This window comes from Nomascus leucogenys, chromosome 16, assembly GCF_006542625.1.
Source record: "Nomascus leucogenys isolate Asia chromosome 16, Asia_NLE_v1, whole genome shotgun sequence".
NCBI lineage: Eukaryota > Metazoa > Chordata > Mammalia > Primates > Hylobatidae > Nomascus > Nomascus leucogenys.
In genome coordinates, this window is record NC_044396.1 from 823,073 (window position 1) to 844,695 (window position 21,623).

Consider the following 21,623-nt stretch of genomic DNA (forward strand, 5'->3'; position numbering starts at 1 on the left):
TGAGCCTGATTCTCTAGTATGTACCCCTCTCCCTAAAGTAAGATCCTTTTGGAAGTTGCATTAAGTCTCCAAAGCCACTGGGGTGCCATTAAACTCCTGTTTCGGCATACTAAATGGAATGGAATCTCAGCCTGCAGTCAGCCAGCAAATGAGTATAACTTATGTTGAATTCCAGCTAATGTACAGTCTTGGAAGTAGCATTTAGTCTGGAAAGTCACTTGGGTGCCATTTGGAGTACTGAACTGTGATTTACTTGGTCAGACCCTCGTGGCCTGTGTGTGCCAATATAGCTTCCATGGTCTTTCCTACTTCATTTCAGGGGATAACTTATGGAATGAAAACATCCATTTTAAAAATATATTTTCTATATCTTATTCATTTTCTTGGTGGATAGGGATTATTGAGGTTAGTATTTATTGCTTAAAACTCTGTCATTTAAATGAAAATAGCAAGTCATAACCTAAAAATGTATAGTTTAAATGAAAGTAACAGATCATAACCCAAGATAATTTTTCCTCTTAAATGCATGTGTATAATAGCTGAAGTTTCTTTTAAAAAAGCATTGATATCCACATGTTTATCCAAAAGTAATTTAAAATTTCTTTTACAACGCATTTTTAAATGTTCATCATGTATAAGTTTGCTTTATATATAATATCAATAATAAATTGTTCACTGATAGGCACATAAAGAGTGAGTCATATGCCCATAAGGGACAGTGTTTTAAAAAAAACAAAAACGGAGAGTCTGATAAGCCCTGTGAGGTCTGAGCCTATGTTTTAGTCATCCTTTTAGCCCCATGGAATTGTCACCATGAGCCTGGCGTTGAATATATGTTTCCCTTGCATGTGATTACCACATGCAAATGAACATTAATAGGTGAAGCCTGTCTATTGATGGCTAATTGTGGTGGCCACTAGCACTGTGAGAGCTCTCTGCCTATCTGAGATAGGTGTTCTGGGAACTTTAAACAATTGATATTCCTGAAATATACAAACGAAGAAACCTCAAATCGAGTCTGTGTGATAACGAAATTTGACACTACTTTAGGAAATAGATTCCCTTCTTAATAAAAATAATTCTTGGCTCAAGCTTTTAAAGTTCATAGATGCTTGATAAGTAGGAATAGAATTTTAGATATGTAAAGAGATTAAGTCATATTCATCTAATTCGGGAAAGTAAAAGGAGGGAAAAGATACATAAATAGAGAATTTTAGAAGTGCTTGCTGCCATAAACCATAATGTGCCTAATGTTTATGTGATATTGTAGAGTGTCCATTATGCTTTCCAAAACATTACCTCATCTGATGTTAGGAACACTGCAAAGTAGAGTTTTTGCAGATAAGGAAATTGTGTTTTAGAGTGGCTAGGGGACTTGTCCAAAGTCCAAATAGCTCATAAATGATGAACTGGAAACTCTGTTTTCTGACTCTTAAGCCAATACGTAAATGTTCAGTAGCAAGTAAATAATTGGTATATATTACCACATTTTATACCTGGAGCCATCTGAATAGTGAGTTCACATTGAAGAGATTCCTCCTTGAACTGCCAACACGTTTATGGCCTATACCGCTCATTTGCCATAAAACTGTAACTTTTTAAAAATGGCTTTTATTTCTAATTATAGAAGCAACATAGGTTCCGAGTAGAAAACTTAAAAATGTAAATTGGCTTCATGAATGCTATGTGACCATATATCAAATCCTTCAGAGATAGCATTTCTTAGAATTTTGTGCTTTTTGAAAATTTGTTATGCTTTAAAAAATATTTTCAGTGAGACCATCAAAAATACATTTTGTTATTTTAGTTTTTGCTTTTACAAATTAATATGAAAATTTTTCTCATGCCATTAAACATCATTGTAATACCGTTTAAACAGCTTCATAGTATTCCGTTTTCTGAATAGTACCTGTTATGGACTTGGGGCTGCTTCCCTAGGTTTTCTTATTAGAAGCAACACTGAAGAATATCTTTGCTATCTCTTTGTATAAATCTATAATTTTTTTTCTTAGAGTAAATGCCTGAAATAAAATTGCTGGGTTAAATGGCATACAAAATTTCTCAATCATAAGCCAAATAGCCAAACAGAAAGATTGTGCCTATGTAAATTCCCATTTTGCAGTGTATGAATGCCATTTTTTATATATTTCCCAATCCCTGATCTTACCTTCTTAAAAAAATTTTTGCCAATATGATTATCAGTGGCAGCATATTATTGTTTTGCATAGCTGAATAACAAAATAGTAAATCATGTGAAAGAGGGAACTCAGCTTTGCTCTGGTGTTGTGTCTTACACAGTGCCTGCTGTTCATTGTTTAACAATGTGGACATTCAACAGATAGAACATTATCTTGACAGCACATGTAATAGATAAAACATTAATCATATTCCTCTTTCATCTTTGTTGTATCAAATTTATCAAGCGCTGCCATTCATTCTTCTGTGAAATGAAATGGCTTTTTCAGTACACCATTTTAATAACCATATGATACAAGTCTGAAAGCATGTTAAGTTCTTGGAAGTAGTATCATAGTTTTTGAGCTAGCAAGAACCTTAAAGATCATCTGATCTGACCCCATCATTTTACATTATGTGAATTTAATATGAAGACATGAAAAATCTTGGTGTGTTTTGCAAATTGAAAAGTTCATTGTCTAATATTTTTACACAAAGGTATAATTTTGTCCTTAGTCTATATAAGTTACTAACATCCTTGGAAATTTAAACCTCTGTGTTCTTTAATTTTGTAGTAAAAATAAAATCATCAACTACGTTAAGAAAACTACATTTTAGACATGACAACGGATTCTAGTGTTGCAGATAAACCAAATGCCAATTCTGCCTTTTCTAAATGCTGTTTTCCTGCACCCACATTATTCCACAAGCCTGGCATAACCGTGTTTCTTTTCATTCTGGTTTAGGCAGCAGCTTTACAACGTCGTCAGGATTATATGCAGGAAATAATTCACTCACAAATTCCTCTGGATTTAATAGTTCACAGCAGGTAATTTAAAAAGCCAGTTTAACTTCTGAAAAATATCTTTAAATGCAACATGATTTTCTTATATAAAGAAAGATCTGTTTATATTATAAGTGAGAGCTTTCCTAAGGCTTTTAGTAGTTTTCTTTTAAAATTCGCTTTAGCAGTCTTTTGTGGTGAGTTGTTTGGTTTTCAGATTGGTTTAATTTTACCTAGTATTGCATCATAGAAGAGCAAAAATATGAAGAATGTATATAATCTCACATAAAATTTGTTTGCAAGTCTGAGCTCTTTAGTTAATGTGTACTTGTATGCCCCCTCTGTGTGAATTCAGAAAAGGCTCAGAAACCCATACATACTTACAGTACCACTTTGATATGTAAGAGATAAGCAGCAGTATTTTGACAGACAATTCTTGTGTGATTTGATTTGGTAGGACTATCCGTCTTATCCCGGTTTTGGCCAGGGTCAGTACGCACAGTATTATAACAGCTCACCGTATCCAGCACATTATATGACCAGCAGCAACACCAGCCCAACGACACCATCCACCAATGCCACTTACCAGCTTCAAGAACCACCATCTGGCATCACCAGCCAAGCAGTTACAGATCCCACAGCAGGTAATTATGCAAATATTATTAGTCCTGCAGGTGATATTTTCAATGGTTTCAATGCATTTTTCTTTTCTTTTTTTTTTTTTTTTGAGACGGAGTCTCGCTCTGTCGCCCAGGCTGGAGTGCAGTGGCACAATCTCGGCTCACTGCAAGCTCCGCCTCCCGGGTTCACGCCATTCTCCTGCCTCAGCCTCTCCGAGTAGCTGGGACTACAGGCGCCCGCCACCATGCCCGGCTAATTTTTTGTATTTTTTAGTAGAGACGGGGTTTCACCGTGGTCTCGATCTCCTGACCTCGTGATCCGCCCACCTCGGCCTCCCAAAGTGCTGGGATTACAAGCGTGAGCCACCGCGCCCGGCCAATGCATTTTTCTACAGTCATATATTCATGCAGTGGTTGCATAGCTTTGGCAGCTTTCGGCAAGGACTAAATATAAGCCAAGCAGCATGACTGTGGCATTCATTTTTATTTTTTTATTTGCTTGAAATTTTAAAATAAAGTATATAAACATCAAAAGCACATGAGAGATTTTATTTGTAAATATAGTCAATTTTTAAGATATATGTAGTTTTTGAGATGCATAATTATAAATACTGAGCTATAACTATAATTCATTGGCACCACATGTAGAGCATGAAATGGCAACGCCTAGAATTTAGCGTTTATCATTATTCAATATTTAGTGTTTTTCATCAAAGTAATATCTTGCTGATAGTTTAAAAAACAATCGAAAGTGAGCCTCTGCTTTCCCACATGTGGCCTGCTGTGAATTTCATGACAATGTGTCATGAGTTTCGGCATTTGTTATGCTTCTGCACAACCCTTGCTGGTCTCTTTCAAATGCCAGCCTCTCCATGTGGAAATCTTCCTACATGATGGCTTTGGTATCTCTTCCCCTCATTGATTCTTTCTTTCTAGAACTCTTAATGGCCTCTGCCTAATTTCCTGAATTGGTCTTTACTTAACATTTCCTATACTTTCGCATACTTCTCACCTCCTTGCCTTAACTTTTTAAAGAGGTAATCATACCTTTCATGGATTACAAAATAAGTTATTATCCTCAAAGAGTCAAAATTTTCTTCCTCTTGCCTGTTTGCAGGGCTAAAGCCCACTCTATTGCTACAAATCAGGTTAAAATGGTCTTAACATTGAAAAAATTACCTCTCTGATGTTATAATCACAGTGTGCATTCTAGGTTATCCTAAATCATGAAAAAAAGTTCTGTGTAATAAATGCTAATTTAATTTTTGGCTATAGAATTATATTTTAAATATTAATGGGTGATTTCTCCCCCAAAAGTCTTCAAAATTCTTCATGTTCCACGTTTTTTTCATTTTAAAAATAAGTATGCAGACATTGCTTTATTCTAAAGTTTCATCATTCTTGTCTTTCAATTAACTTCTAATGCTCATTATTTCTGCTGCACATTTTAACTTTAAATATTTTTGTCTTTGATAATTGTATTCCATGTATCTTTATTTTCCAAAAACTAAGTTGATATTATATTCCTCATTCAGTTTACAGGTGTACATACAGTTTTCATAGGACTGAGTATACATATTTCTCTCTTCCTTTAATTAGATTTCACATCTATATAATGACACTGAAGATAAATTTTATTATAGAATGCATTGAATTTATTGTAGGAGTTTTTATAGAACTTTCTCTACTTACATAAACTTCATATAGGCATCATGAGGAAAGGTAATGGCTTGTCTCAACTTTAGGGAGATCTTGCCTTTTCATTTGAACCACCTGTGTCATGCAAGCTTCCTGAGAACTAAAAGGAGTTTTGAAATGAGGATCGTTTTGTGAATGAGATGTAGCAAACCTCTTTTAGGATCTAGAGAGTCATAGAAAGGGAAGAGGAGACAGCGAATAATATTATTTAATTTATGATATTTTGGTTGTGAATACTACATTATAAATAAACTGTTGAAGACTTAATTGTGTTTCTTAAATTAAGGTTGATAAGAGCTTTTTTGAAAAGGCCATTTGGTCAGATATAAGTGTTTGTCTCTGAAACCAGACGTTGTTCTAAGTGAGTATTTTTCCTAAAAGGGATGCTGTGTGAAAGAGTGGGGATGGTGGACTACGAAGCCAGGCCACATGGAAAACAATGAAAATTTCTAATTCCAAAATCTGTCCATGGTTTTAAGAGTGAATGATGTATTGTAGCTTGTATTGTAAAAGTAAAAGTGCTTAGTGTTTTAATTTCATTATCTTATGGGAAAAGAATAGGAATGAGTTGAACCGAGGAAAAACTAATACTTTTCAGATTTCTTATACATACTTCTTCCGACTAAAGCGAGTGTGTCTGGATCAGCCTTTCTTGTGTTACATAATTAGAAGTGGAAAGTATCACCGAGTTTCCACATTGAAAAAGAAATGGTTTTCTTTAAAAATTCAAGGAAGATCTAGTCTGGGTATTTTGTTTTCATTCTTTAATTTGTGATAAGACCGCAGATTCAGGCTAAGTTTTTTGGCATTAACTTGTCTTTCTTAGTAGTCGTATATAAAATAATAGACTTACTATTCTTGATGAAAAGGACGTTTTGATGGTAAAGTACATAAAACAGAAGAATTTCTTAAACTAAAGAATTAGAAATGACTTATTAAAAACAATTTCTGTTTTGAGGTAGAATTCTTTACATTGTTAAAATAATGAATGTCTCTTTTTGTTGGAATAATTTCAGGTCTTTTTTATTTTTTTCTTTTACTTTTAGTCTATTGGGCTTAAAGTTAGTATTTTGTAATACTGGAGAGTTAGACTCTTGTCATTTTCTTATCTTATATATGACCTGGTTTCTGCCTTTCAATTTCATGGTATTATGCAGTAGGGAGAAATCTAGGTATATGTGATATTTCTCTCATGCTTCATGATTTCTGTTCCTGCATTGTTCTTAGAATTGTTATGTCACAATGGACATATAAAGATAATTTCGTAAGGATTTTTCAGGGCAAACATGTAAGGACTCATTTGTGGATTTTTTTGTGTCTTTTTAAAGTTACTTTTTAAGTCTCTGATGGTATGCAGTATTAACTTGTAAACATGTAATTCCTCATGAATTTTGAGTTCAAAAATTATTTTAAAGTGTTTATAATGAAATATTCAAAGCTTTGTTACCCTTTGGATGGATATTTTAATGCATTAAAAATAATATAACTTGAATCTGAAAGCTTCCAAAATTTCACTCTATTTTAAAAACTAAAAACAGTGCCTTTGCATTCATTCTTTTAAAAATGAATTTGTTAGCTCTTTCTTCACTATCTTAATTTAAAAATTCACATCATCTGCAGATATGTTAGAATCTACCTTGAGAAATATAGATATTTTCTAGTCAATAAGATTTTAATTTATTTATTGTATTCAAAAAACTCATGCCTACTCTTCAACTAGCCATGCCAATCACCCCTCACTTCAACTAGCCATGCCAATCACCCCAATTGAAGGACATCTTGGTTGCTTTGAGTTTCTGGTAGTTATGAATGAAGTTTCTATAAACATTTGTGTGCAGTTTTTTAAATAGATATAAGTTTTCGGCTCCTGTGAGTAAATACCTAGGGGTGTGATTGCTGGATCATATGGCAGCACTACGTTTAGCTTTGGAAGAAACTTCCAAATCATCTTCCAAAGTGGCTATACCATTTTGTATTCTCATCAGCAATGAATAAGAGTTCCTGTTGCTCCATATTCTTGCCAGAACTTGGTGTTGTCAGTGTTTTAGATTTTGGACATTCTAATTGAGAAGTAGTGCTATCTTGTTGTTTTGTTTCCTAATGACATATGATGTGAAGCCCCTTTTCATATGCTTATTTGCCACCTGTATGTCTTTTTTTGGTGAGGTGTCTGTAGAGATATTTTGCCCACTTCTTAAACAGGTTGTTTGTTTTCTTATCGTTGGGTTTTAGGAGTTCTTTATTTTGATACACATCTTTTGTCAGATAGGTGTTTTGCACTATTTTCTCCCAGTCTATGGATTTTCTTTTCTCTTAGCAGTGTCTTTTGCAGAGAAGTTTTTAATTTTAATACTCCGGTTTATCAATTTTTCCCTCATGGATCATGCCTTTGCTCCTGTATCTAAAAACTTATTGCCAAAACCAAGGCCATCTAGATTTTCTCCTGTGTTACTGTCTAGAAGTTTCATAATTTTGCATTTTACATTTAGGTCTCTGACACATTTTGAATTAATTTTTGTGAAAGATGTAAGGTCAGGGTCTAGATTCATTTTTTTGCATATGGATGTGCAGTGGTTCCAGATTAATTTTTGAAAAACTATCTTTTCTCCATTATGTTGCCTTTGCTGCTTTGTCAAAGACCACTTGACTGTATTTAAGTGGGGCTATTTCAGGGCTCTCTCTTCTGTTCCATTGATCCATTTATCTGTTTTTTCACCAATATCACTCTGTCTTGATTACTGTAGCTTTATAGTAAGTCCTAAAGTCAGACAGTGTCTGTCTTCCAACTTTTTTCTTCTCCTTCAGCATTGTGTTGGCTATTCGGAGTCTTTTGTTTCTCCATATAATCTTTAGAATCAATTTGTCAGTATCCACAAAGTAAATTTCTGGGATTTTGGCTGGAATCACGTTGAATTTATAGATCAAATTGGGACAAACTGATGTCTTGACAATATTGAATCTATTCATATGCATGGAATATCTCTCCATTTATTTATATCTTCTTTGATTTCTTTTATAGTTTTTCACACATAAAGCTTATATATAGTTTTTAGAGTTACACCTCTTTCTCTCTCTCTTCCTCTCTCTCTCTCTCTCTCTCTTTCTTTCCCTCTCTAGTGTTGATGGAAATAATGGTGTGTTTTTAATTTCAAATTCCAACTGCTCATTGCTGGTATATAGGAAGGCATTTGACTTTTATCTATGATGTTATATCCTGCAACCTTCCTCATTGGTTTCAGGAGTTGTTTGGTTTTGGGGGTGGGTATTTGTTGATTTTTTTTTTTTTTTTTGTATTTTCTACATAGACAATCATGTTTTTTGTGAATAAAGACAGTTATATTTCTTCCTTCCCAATTTGTATACCTTTTATTTTCTTATTGCATTAGCAAGGACTTCTAGTACAATGTTGAACAGGAGTGGTAGAGGGGACATCTTTGCTTTGTTCCTTATCTTAGAAAGGAAACATCTAGTTTCTCGCCATGAAGTATAATGTTAGTTGTAAGTTGTTTTTTGATGTTTTTTGTCAACTTTAGGAAGCTCTCTCCTCTTTCCTAGATTACTGAGATTTTTTTATTGTGAATGGGTATTGGACCTTGTCAAATGCTTTTTATGCATCTGATGATTTGATCATATGGTTTTTCTTCATTAGCTCATTGATGTGATGGATTACATTAATTTTCAAATGTTGAACCAGCCTTATATATCTTGGATTAATCCTACTTGGTCATGACATATAATTCTTTTTATACATTGTTGGATTCAGTTTGCTAATATTTTGTTGAGGATCTTTGCATTTATGTTCATGAGAAATATTATTCTAGTTTTCATACCTTGTAATGCCTTTATCTCATTTCAGTATTAGAGTAATGCTGGCCTCACTGATGGGATTACAAAATGTTCCCTCTGCTTCTGTTTTCTGGAACAGATTGTAGAGAATTGTAATCATTTTTTTTCTTAAGTATTTGATGAAATTTACCGGGGAACCCACCTTGGTCTAGTGCTTTCTGTTTTGAAGATTAATTGTTGGCTCAATTTCTTTAATGGGTACACACCTATTCGTATTATCTATTTTTACTTCTGTGAGTTTGGGTAGACTGTCTTTCAAGGAATTGGTCCATTTCATCTAACTTTGTCTAATTTGTGGATATAGAATTGTTCGGATATAGAATTGTTCATAACATTTCTTTATTATCCTTTTAATATTCATGAGATTGCTAATGATGGCTGTCTTTCATTTCTGCTATTAGTAATTTGTGTATTCTCTTTTTATCTTGGTTAGCCTGCCTAGAGGTTTATCAATTTTATTGGTATTCTCAAAGAACCAGTTTCATTGATTTTCTCTGTTGTTTTCCTGTTTTTAATTTTATTAACTTGTCCGATTTTCACTATTTCATTATTTTTTTTCTGATTGCTTTTGAGTTAGCTTGCTTTTCTTTTTATAGTTTCCTAAGAGTGGAGCTTAGATGATTGATTTTTAGATCTTTCTTTTCTAATATATGTGTTCAGTGCTGTTAATTTTCTCCTGAGCACTGTTTTTGTGGCTTTTTTTTTTTTTGGAGACGGAGTCTTTCTCTGTCCCCCAGGCTGGAGTGCAGTGGCGCAATCTCGGCTCACTGCAAGCTCCGCCTGCCGGGTTCACGCCATTCTCCTGCCTCAGCCTCCCGAGTAGCTGGGACTACAGGCGCCCGCCACCACGCCCGGCTAATTTTTTTGTATTTTTAGTAGAGACGGGGTTTCACCGTGTTAGCCAGGATGGTCTCGATCTCCTGACCTCGTGATCCGCCCGTCTCGGCCGCCCAAAGTGCTGGGATTACAGGCTTGAGCCACCGCGCCCAGCCCTTTGTGGCATTTCACAGAATTCGATGGGTTCTGCTTTTTCATTTTCATTTACTTCACAATATTTTAATACTTATTTTTGTTTTTATTACCATTGGACTCCTCCCTTTTAATGACATATGTATTTATAAACATTTTATTGGAGAGAAAATCTTAGAAATTTCATAGTTTACAGTAAATATCATTAGTTACAGTTACCCAGATATTCACATCTTACAGATTAAATGGCTTTCTCTTATTAGAAGATATGTGTAATTTCTGAGTAGAAGGGTATTCCATGGTAAATTCAAATTTCACTCTCTATAAAATAAAATTTTGATCAGAATCAACTAGTTTTCCTTGTTCAATCAAAGACTGTAAGACAGTGTCACAATGAAATCCATGATTACTTTAAATAATAAATTACAGATTTCACTCATTTTTATTTTTAAAAAACCATCTTTTACAAAGCCAATGATTTTTTTTCTATGATCAAAATAGAGGTAGGGAAAAATAAATTTGAAGGTGGTTTCCTTTTGTGCTAATATCTAAACTAGCATTTTATCATCCCCTAGCCACTGAGGTATAGAGTAAGTTATCATCTTGTACTGATCATAAAAGCTTAAGTCATATTACTACTAATCTAACTAAATATATTATTTCAAAAGAGTGATAGAAATAATTTTTTGAGTATTGTTACGAAGAAAATTGTAATTGACTTTTCTCAAAAGATCACTTAAAGCATTTTTTATCATATGATATTTTTCATCATATGATTCATGTGTATAATCAAAATTTAAACCATCATCTATAATCCAATTACTGTGCTGTATTTAAATAATTCGGCCTGACAACATATTTTTTATCCCAAATCTCTTAGAATATCTCATAATAATTATGATAGCTATCATCACAATACATAATAAAATACAGTCGAACACAATTGTTGTGCTTAGAGCTCTACATTCATTACCACATGTAATCTTACAATATACCATGAGATAGGTACCATTTTTTCCATTTTACAGATGAGGAAAATGAGGCACATCACTCTTAAACGCTCAATAAGTGTTAGGTATCATTAAGTTAATCAAGAATGTCGAGGCTACATTCTTACAAAAGCACTATTTACCTATAATATTGTATTTTTTAAATAATACAAATATAAAGCAGTGAGGGACAAAGATAAAAGTGAATGGTGAACGAAACATTTTAGATTAATGTGAAATAAAAGATAATTAGTTATTAGGAATAAGATTTAATATGAATGCCGTAGAAAAGTTTGTTTTTCAAAGGATTTGTTCATTTGAATTTCTTACATCAACTTGATGTTGAAATCTACCTTCACGTGCACTGATCGCATGCAGACAATTTACTGGTTAAGGTGTTGGACGGGAATCTTGCCGATATTGAATTTCAAGTGACAGAGGAAAAATCAGTATAAGAGGGAATTCAATATGCATGGGAAACCATTTGTTCCCTCTGCTTCTTTGATCCCTGCCAGGGCACGCGAAAGTAGAGCAAAGCGCCCGAAAAAGAGGGGAATGTTCTTGTTCAAAGTTGCAGAACTCTGAGCCCTCAGAGGAGCTCAGTGTGACAGGTTAAAAAACTAAACTCCCGGCTATCTTCTCTGTCATGCAGGATATTTGGGTCTCGTCTGTACTCGCTAACATGCTTATGTCTGTTCATTGTGGAAATGGTCCTGAGGTTTGCACTAGCAAGCGTCTTGATGCCTCCATTTTGCTAAGTGAACGGTTTGGAAAATCTGCAGGCCATACTTGCTCATTTTCACAGATGCCTTGTGGACTTTGGAAGAGTTTGCAATTTGTTCGGCTCAAAAATAAACTATTTCAGCAAAACAATTTTAACTAATGTTTTGGAAACATTTGTCGGCAAAACAAATATTTGTATCTAAAATAGCTAGGTTATTAAGATGTGAGAAAACAAAACAGATGTTTGTTTTGGGTTGTTGGGTTTGTTTGTCTTGATGGCATTTGTTTTCTTTCTTTTTTTCTTTCTTTCTTTTTTCCCAGCGGATATATAGTGGTATAATGAGATTATAAAATTCATGGAAATAAAGTTCACTCTTTGTTTTATACTGTGAGAAACGTTATAAAAATGAGTTTTGTTACCTGTGAATTTTGGACTGTATTTCCAAGAAAAGAAAAATTCAGGCTTCTAAGCACTTACCCCTTTTATGCCTCGTTACTGGTTTCCCTAATTTTTTCAATTACTTAGCCATATGTCAGGATGCCTTATAGAGTCAATTTTAGCACACTGGATTTTAATATGTAGTTCTTTCTTATATTTATACATAACATGATTTTTATATTAATCAAAACAATGCATATATTATTGAGCTAATTAAATTAGTTTATTAACCCTCCCAAACATTGATTATCTTATTTTGTAATTAATTGATTCATTATTTGAAAAACTGTTACATATTAAGTGTCCTGTGGGACCAACACAAACCAGTGTAATAAGTTCTCGTATTCAAGTTGGAGGACATCGGCATTTACTGATTCAGTTTTTTAACTGGAGATGGTTGTAAAGAGGACAGAGTTATAAGTGTTTGCCATCCCTTCACCTAATTTAATTGTGATTGCATCGTTTAGTAAGTGGCTTCTGGATTAAGTTTTAAATAAAGGTAGAATTGATGGATTAATGGGGCTACCAATGTTATTTCTATGTTGATAGTAAGTATTGTTTGATAAATGTTTTTACCGAATAATAACACATGAACATGGGACAAAATTATAAAGGCACAGATGTGTTTACAGAGAAGAATAAACCTCTCTCCACGTTCTATACTCAGCACCTTGGTTTCATATTCTTTGCTTATATAAACATATACTTAACAACTGTCCCCCCGCCTCTCTTTTTTTCCACATTCAAGTATGTTTAGCTTTTTGGTCCTTCACAAATAATAGAGTACTATACATGCTGTTCTGCACCTTACTTTTTCACTAGACAATATACAGAGAAAATTTCAGTAAGTATTTTTGTTGTGGGTTATATGTACAGATTTAACAGTGGCTAATATTTTTTGAACATTTACTAGTGCCAGGTATTGTTCTAAGCACTGTTCACTCATTAACTTAGATAATTCCCACCCAGCTCCATCAGATAGAGTTGTATTGTCATTGTCCTCATTTTACAGATGGGAAAACTAAGGAAAGGTCAGTGACAACACTGAAATTAAACCTCTGGAAGCTTGACTTCAAACTTGAGTTTTTAATCAGGAAAGCATGCTGCTGCTTGAAACCACTGTGTCTGAAGTTTCAAAGGAGCAGAAAAATGAAAATGTAAACAGAGTCCTAAAGGTGGTAGCTGTGTAGTAAACATCTTCTTTAATCAGCACTCAGCAAAAGCATATATTATGAGGCATTCAGTTAACTATGTGTTAAATATTTGAGCTCAACTTGCTGATAAAATAATGTAGGTCTGAAATTATAGGGAAGAGGTATGTAGTATATTTTGGGTTATTATGTCATAAGTATTCACTGAATTATAAAAGCAGTTTGTGGATATCTTGGATAATCCAACAGCTGATTGCTCCCATTCTCCCTCATTTTCCACTTCCTGAATCGGTTCACTCTGTGCTTCCCTGTATCCTACTTAAACAGTCACCTGTCATGGACCTGCTTAGGGAACAAGTTGCCACATCTCTTTACCATTTCCCTCCCCTTCCTTCCAGCGACCTCTTTGCATCTTGTTCTCCTTTTTTTCCTTATCTTTTAAAAAAAAACTTAAATAACTCAAATGGCAGCTCATGGTTGATGAACACTAGGTGTAGGAATGGTGACGATTCTATCAAGGAAAAGGGAGGCTCTTCATTTTAAAGTGAAGGTGGGAATCTGAATCCAATACCATCACCTTCTAACACTTTTAAAAATACTTATCTGACTCCTTCAGCAACTTCAGGGACCTCTTCATTGATTTAAATTTCATTTCTTCATTACTATTATTTAAGATAAGTTTTAACTCTTTCACTTTTTTGTGACTGCTGATATTTAAGGGTATAATTCTCTGCTATTTTGCATTATATTTGTGCAGTATTTCACCTGGATTATTGATTGGCTAGGTAAGCATGAATTGGTTTGGAAATCATGTCTGACATCGTTTCTGTGAGAAAATAGCTTCTGAATTTCAAACAATTGATTTAAACATATTTAGAACATAGCCTATTTGTAAATAGACTACTCTCCTATATCTACAAATCCACTTGCGTAACCTTAGCATGAAGCAGCTGGGCAACAGGCAAGCTTTTAATTTTCAGTTAGCATGAACTGTATAGATCCTTTTGCAGAAGACCTTCACCTTACTGAATATAAATAAGGAATCCAGAAAGATTAAATTTTTCCTAAGCAGCACAGCCTGCCATTGGTGACATCTCTGAATGGGACACTAGAGTGTCAGCCTTGGGAGACAGAAGGGTGTAGTGTGGCCTTTCCCATACTTCCCTGGGTAGCACAACTGTCTCCCAAAGATGGAGATGGATATCATTTTATCCTGTAATGAGTTCCCAGGTAGGAGCAGTTCGGGATTCACGTTACCAGATTTAAAGTTATTGGAGTTTCTCTAAGTCTTTTCTGATTTTTGATATGACAGTACTCACTGAGAATTGAGTGTAATGTCCAATGTTTCCCAGTCATACCTGGCTGGGGTTGGGTACCACTTTCCACCTGTGCTTCCCCCAACACCCCGTCTGAGACTGTCTATGAATGTCTCTTGACCACCACCCTCTCTTTGAATACAATTAGGAAAAACTGGAGTGGTGGCTAGGGATTTGGAGTTGGGCTAACCTGGGTTTGAATTCTGGCTCTGCCGCTCACTTGGGAAGGCCACTTAGCTCCTTGGTGTATTATTTCTCTATGGAATGAGCATAATACCACTCTTGTTTATGGGATGACTATGAGAATGAAATGATGTAAGTGGCTAGCAAAGTGACTGATACATATTAGGCACTCAAATGTCCATTTCTTCCATTTGGGCATTCAATAGATATTTATCAATGCTTGCTGTGTGCCAGGCACTATGCTTGGTGCTGGGAATATGGGGGTGACAAGAAAGGCAAGGCCCCTAGCCTCAGGAAGCTGATGTATTCTTCCCTCTTGAAGTTCATTACTGTTGTACATTGTGGATTGTGGTTGTTTCAGACACTAAAGCCTCAAAAGTGTGGCTCACCAGTTTCTTTCATGTAGAATGACTGTGGGGAGCTTAAACCAGTGGTTGAAATGTGTAAGAAGAATAATTAGAGGTTTCTACCAGGTTATCCAGAGATTACTGGAAAGTGGATAATGGTCATATTTTAGGAGTGATGAAGCTGTCTTAATTGAGTTACTAGACCTTGACTAATGAATTAATTTACCTAGAGACCTCGATTAGTGCCTGCGTGAACAGGGAATAATGGCTATGGAATACAGGTAGAGAAGTCAAAGCAATTCTCTAAGATTAATTCAGTTAATGTTTATTGGTCTCAGACTACTGGTTATCCCTATAAGGCTAGTCAACAAGTTTACTTGCCTTTAGTTTATTTTGCAGAAGTTTTTTGTGGGAGATTTCTATGACTGAAAACAAAATTATTACAATTCCTTTACATTAAATCTTTTATTCTGCTAAGGTAATAGTCACTGAGAATCTAAACTAATATAATGTAATTTATTCAAGGTTTTGCTGAGGTCTTTTTTTTTCTTTTTTGCCAAAATCTAAAAAAAAAAACCATTTAGGCCAAGCGGGGTGTCTCACGCCTGTAATCCCAGCACTTTGGGAGGCCGAAGAGGGTGGATCACGAGGTCAGGAGTCCAAGACCAGCCTGGCCAAGATGATGAAACCCTGTCTCTACTAAAACTAGAAAAATTAGCCAGGCGCGGTGGCAGGCACCTGCAATCCCAGCTACTCGGGAGCTGAGGCGGGGAATTGCTTGAACCCAGGAGGCAGAGGTTGCAGTGAACTGAGATCATGCCACTGCACTCCAGCCTGGGTGAGAGAGTAAGTCTCCATCTCAAAAAAAAAAAAAAAAAAAAACTACCAGTATGAAATTATCATGGTCACACTATCACATGTAACTTTGAAGGTTTGATGGCCCATAACGTCATAGATCTGTGTGGATCCTGGGTGATTTTTGAGGAATATCATTGGCCTTCCCTCAGGACTGTGGCCTTCTACATGGGAATCTTCCCTGATCGGGCCTGTAATTTTCATAGGAAAATGTCTATTTCTATTCTCAGCACAGCTAACTTAGTAAAGCCTATGAGTCTCCCCCAACTCAACCAAGCAATAACACCTTCGCATACCCTCTTACCTCACTGCCGCTTGAAACTCAAAGGAGAAACTTGTTCTTGTCAGCTGGCATAACAATATGTCAGGGCTCCATGCCTCCAGATATTTTCAGTTTTACCCTTAAACAAGATGCCTGATTCCAGGGTTCTGCACTCTGCAATAGTGAACTCCAGAGTTACAGAGTCAGCAGTAATCAGCCTTAGAAGAAAGAATCTTGTGACACTTGCTGTTTTATTTACCATGAGGGTGTGCTCCTGGCATTCCATAGTATTCTTCAGTGAGCAGTTCTGTGAGGCGTTTCCATCCCATCTCTATAATGGGAACACCTACATTTTTTACTTTAAGTTCCGGGTTACATGTGCAGGATGTGCAGGTTTGTACCTGGGTGAACGGGGAACACCTCCATTATTGTGAAGAAGTTGTTTGTCACATCTTATGCACACCGTGAGCCATAGAACTGTTCCTGCCTTTGCCCTGCATGGACTGCAAGAAGACCTGTGTGGTCCATTTCCTCACTGGCACCATTTTCCCCCTCTGATCCACATTTTTCTTCTAATGTACTCATTCATTTTTTAAAAAGATGACTGTATAGTTATTATGTATATATTTGGTGGGTTACCTTAAACCCTTCTTTTAGAAAAGTAGGATATCAATTATTCAGAAACTAAAATTAAGAATTAAAAGGTTGTATTCAACAAGAATAAGAACCAGGGAACAGACATGCTCAGGAAACACTTACTTTGTTACAACAACTGTTTTGGAAACTTTTTGGTTAATATTTGCACAAAAACCTGATATGCACAAAAAAAGCTTTTTGAGTTAATATGCACTTCATATTTTCCTATAACTGTAGTCTCCCAAGAGCACATGCCTCTTTATCATTTCTTCTCTTTGCTCAAAGTTCCAAACCTACTTGTCTAATGAATAGGCAGGCCTGTTATTCGTTTCAGTTCAGCTATTTCATGTATTTTTTAAAAAGCATGCTGCCCGTGGTAAAATCTCTCCCAATGTAAGGAATACACTTTCTCTATCATGAATATTGTTTTCAGCTTCTGCAATTTATTTTATTTCCCATGCCTACCACTTCTTAAATGTTCTCCCTTCAAACATTCTAAGAATTACAGGGTTTGCATGGAGTCTCTCCTTTCTAGTTTCTCATTTAGTGTTTTTCCTAAAGTATATGTTTCCCTACACTTGTTCATCTAATTACTTCCCTTGATTCAGCTTTTATATTGATAAAGGTCACTAAGAAAGCACACTTCTCTTGAGATATATTTCTTAATTGTGCTATTAAATTGCATCCCATGGTTCCCTAATTGAAGGAAAAGTAGAAAACGCAGTTTCTCCTACTGACACATGGAAATGAGATTTTAATGATGTTCGTCAACGTTTCATTACCCAGCCATTGAGCATCTCTTACTTTCAAAGTACCATTGGGTTCTGTGGAGATACAGAAGACAAGAGGGTCATTCACCGTCCTCAGGAGCGTTTTGCCACTAAAGACAGCTATGTGTACAGCCAAACATGCTAGAAGAAACAAAGTCCTCAGGAAGAGTGCAAGAACACATTCCTTACATAAGTGTTTGAAGAAGAAATTAACAAAGGAGGTGAAATTCTCAGCATTGGAGGGTGTGAAAGTGTGAGGGACAGAGGATAGGGAAGAGGTATTTATTTGAGGCTAGAGAAATCGACCACTTTAAATGGGCTCAGTGACAGGATATCCTTTCCATCAGAACTCGGTGAAGTTGTATTTAATTTTTTTAAAGGATGAAAGCATTTTTGAACTGGAACATCACTTTAGGGTCATCTTTACAAATAAGGTAACAGCCCAGAGGGGTAATTTTAAACAATTGACTTAGAGCAACAACACAAATAGACTTGTATAAAACGCTTTAGCATGCGTTATTTGATACAATCTTGACAATGGTGCTGTTCCCATTTTACTGTTGAGGAAACTGAAGTCCAGCAAAAGTCCAGATAACTCAATAAATTACAAGCTATCAAGGCTGCTCTGGAACGTATGCAACCCTAATGTGTTAATTTGTAGGTTATGCTGTCCACTGTGGTGAAATTTGAACGAATCAATTTTCCGTGTTACGTAAGTTAGGGAGGATATGCAGATGTACCAAAATGTGCAAGATTCAGCTTCTCTGCAGGTGGGTTATTTTCCCAAACAGTGAGAGGAAAGAAGGTCCCCTTACTGGAGTCAGTGAGGGTTCCATCACCCACGCAGCCAAGCTTTGGTTGTGGGCAGCCCCTCTCCTTTAGGCCCAAACCTCCAGAAGAAGGTGGCAGCCAAGGGTTCCCAGGCAGGTACCCATCAGAGGCTGCACAGCCTGTCTCTGGCCTCCTCATTGACAAGTGAGACTTATGGCTTGGAGAAACGATGCTGCTTCTGAGGCCAGTCAAGTCTGGAGGGCGTCTGAGGTGGGAGCAGGCAGGTGGAGTTGGAGGCTTTAGAGAAGACAGGCCTGGGTTCAGATCCTGACATTGGTACAGCCTAGCTGGTAGCCCTTCATTTTGATTAACTTCAATCTTTTTATCTGTTAACTGGGGACAGTAATACATCCCTAAACAGATCTGGGTAGAAATAATCCCAAACCTAGAAGAAGCCCTGTTCTCTCCGCTCTTCCATCTCTCAACCCTGACCCCAGCCTCAAGTTTCTTCTGCTGTGATATCTCTTCCTGGCTTTGCACTGTTTCAATCAGCTCAGCCAAGAGGACGGGATAGTGAACCAAGTGTGTCTGAGTTCTCCTGTCAGAGAAATACTGTCCCCTAATGAACATGAAGCACATTGATAGGTATTTCCCTGTGACACATCCCTCAAGAGAGTGGCTAAACAGACCCTTGGGGATTATCAATGATCACGTGCATTTTGCTGTGTGAACCAGAGATGCTCCACATGCCAGGTTGTGGGGGAAAAAAAAAAAAAGTTTAATGAGCCTCTGATACGTTCCAGGCACTGTTCTAGACAGACAGGATTCTGCAGTGAACAAAAATCAAGCCTCTGCCATCAGGGACCTTACATTCTATTGGAGGCACAGATGATAAGTACATATAAAATGCATCCAGCAGAGTGCCTGGAAGGATGAACAGCTGGGTAAGGAGAATAGCGTTAGGGCAGGTAAACTGTTTCGGAAGAGTTGTCCATCAGGTGACACTTGAGCAGAGGCCTTCAGGAAGGGAGGGGAGAGCCACCTTGATATCTGGGGAAAGAATTCTGGGGAGAGGAAACAGTGGTTGCCAAGGCCTGGCTGTGGGGCTGTGCTTTGTGGATTCAGCAAGAGCAAAGAAGGCCCATAAGGCATTGGAGCCTCTGGGAAAGGAAAGTGGGAGGGTAAAGGCAGGGAGGAAGAGAAGCTGGAGTAGAAGCCCTTGTGGGCATGAGAAGGATTTGGGATTTTATTTTGAATGACATGAGCAGTGTTTAAGCAGAAGCACGGCATGATTTCATTATACTTGAAAATAATCTCTCTAGTCATGGACAGAGAATAAGTTGCAACAAGGCAAAAAAACAAGGTGGTGTTGAAGAGACCAGAGCCTCTGCTTAGCGCATGTGAAGTTGGAGCTGCCTGTTAGAAATCTAACAGGAGGTGGCGATTCCGTTGTTGGATAAGTAAGTCCAATGTTTACAAGACAGGTTAGGGCCTAAACTTGTGAGTCTTCAACTTCTGGAAGCCACTGAAAGCTGTGGGTGTGGATGAGTGAACCAGGACGGCAGGAGCAAACACGGAAGAGGAGCCAAGCATTGAGCCCAGGGCCTTCCCACGTTAGCCAGCTGGGAAAAGAGGAAGAGCCAGAGAAGGAGATTGGGAAAGAGCACCCAGGGAGTCAGGAGAGGAACTGAGAACAGGGCCTTTCAGAGGCCAAGGAACACAAGCGTTGCAGAAGGAAGCCATGCTCGACTGCGTGTGGCGCTGGCAAAAGGCGGAGAAATATGGAAATTGAGACTTGACTATTTGATTTGACAGAATGGATGTTGTTGGTGATCTTGACAAAGAGGAACATTAGAGAAAATCGCACGATGGAAGTGGGTTCAAGAGAAAATGGGGTGAGAGGAAGTTAAAGCAGCAGGGAGTCTCAATTCTTTCAGTGACTTTTGCTGTACACTATAAGGCAATAGAGAAAGAGGGCAGAACCTAGAGGAAGTGGAAGATGCTTTTTAGGCAAGAAATCTGTCTAGCTTGTGTGCACATGCAGGTCATCTACAGTAAAGGGAACGTGGACTGGAATCAGTGACAGGGCACTGGAGTCTCATGCCAAAAGGAGGGGGTGGCCTTAGGAGTGCAGCAGGTCCGCCCATCATAACCTGAGGGGAGGCAGACTGCATACAGAGTACTTACAGATGGGGAGAGCCTGGCAAGGAGAGTAGAGAGAGTGGTTCCTTCTGTTTTCTCAGTGAATGGGAAGCCAGGTTCCTTGGTAATGAGAGAGTAGCAAGCTGTCTCGTGGTGTTGGTCATGATACCCCTGGTGCGTAATAAATATAGGCAGTGCCAATATTCTACAAGGTCACGGACCATCATCCTGCTCAGTCACATCCCTGGTGCTGAGCGTGTTGCCTGGCACATAGGTGCTCTGTCATACCACAGAATCCAAAGGTAGCGCTTATTGTCCTGGCCTAGGAATTTGTGATAGCCGCAGGCAGGACCAGCTGCAAAACTGGTGGGCCCCGTGTTCAAAAATAAAGAATTTTAAGACAGCACAGCAGACTACTGAACCAAGTGGCAGGCCCAGCTAAACGCAAAGCCCTGTGGGAGTGCACAGGCTGCACCTCCAGGAGCCTGGCCCTAGCCACAGGTACTTGTTAAATCTGATCAAACCCCAGTGATGCAAGAATCACAGTCAGCAGACTCATGGCAGTGGCCAGAGATAAAACTCCCTGCAGAGAGACAAACTTTTCTTATTTTCCTCTTTCAGATGTTTAAGACTGAGTCCAAGCAGCAGTCACCATCTTCACAGATTAGCAGAGATGGAGGTTTAAGGGTTCTTGTAAGAAAATGAACAGAAATATGCATCAGAGATATTCAGAAACTTTTAGGAGCAAAATGTTCACTAGTGATATCTCCTAAATGACGATCACAAATCCCTGCTGTAGGAAGAGAAAGGTGCCCAATGGTAGGACAGAGGGAACCTCAGTGGTGTTGGAGGTTGCAGCCCATTGTGAGTATGAGGTGGCATTAATGACCATTCAAGAAAAAAGCATTCTCAGACAAAACAAAATAACATAAGAAAACCTCCCCATT

The 21,623-nt window shown here is 37.2% G+C and overlaps 1 protein-coding gene across 1 annotated transcript in view; it reads left to right on the forward strand.

Moving 5' to 3' along the window:
- The window catches only part of EYA1 (EYA transcriptional coactivator and phosphatase 1), a 335,724-nt gene that overhangs the window by 231,054 nt on the left and 83,047 nt on the right, over positions 1-21,623 (forward strand). The window contains exons 8-9 of the mRNA XM_030795255.1: positions 2,922-3,004; positions 3,417-3,603. Of these exons, the coding sequence (XP_030651115.1) occupies positions 2,922-3,004; positions 3,417-3,603 (270 nt within the window). The remainder of the gene's footprint in view (positions 1-2,921; positions 3,005-3,416; positions 3,604-21,623) is intronic.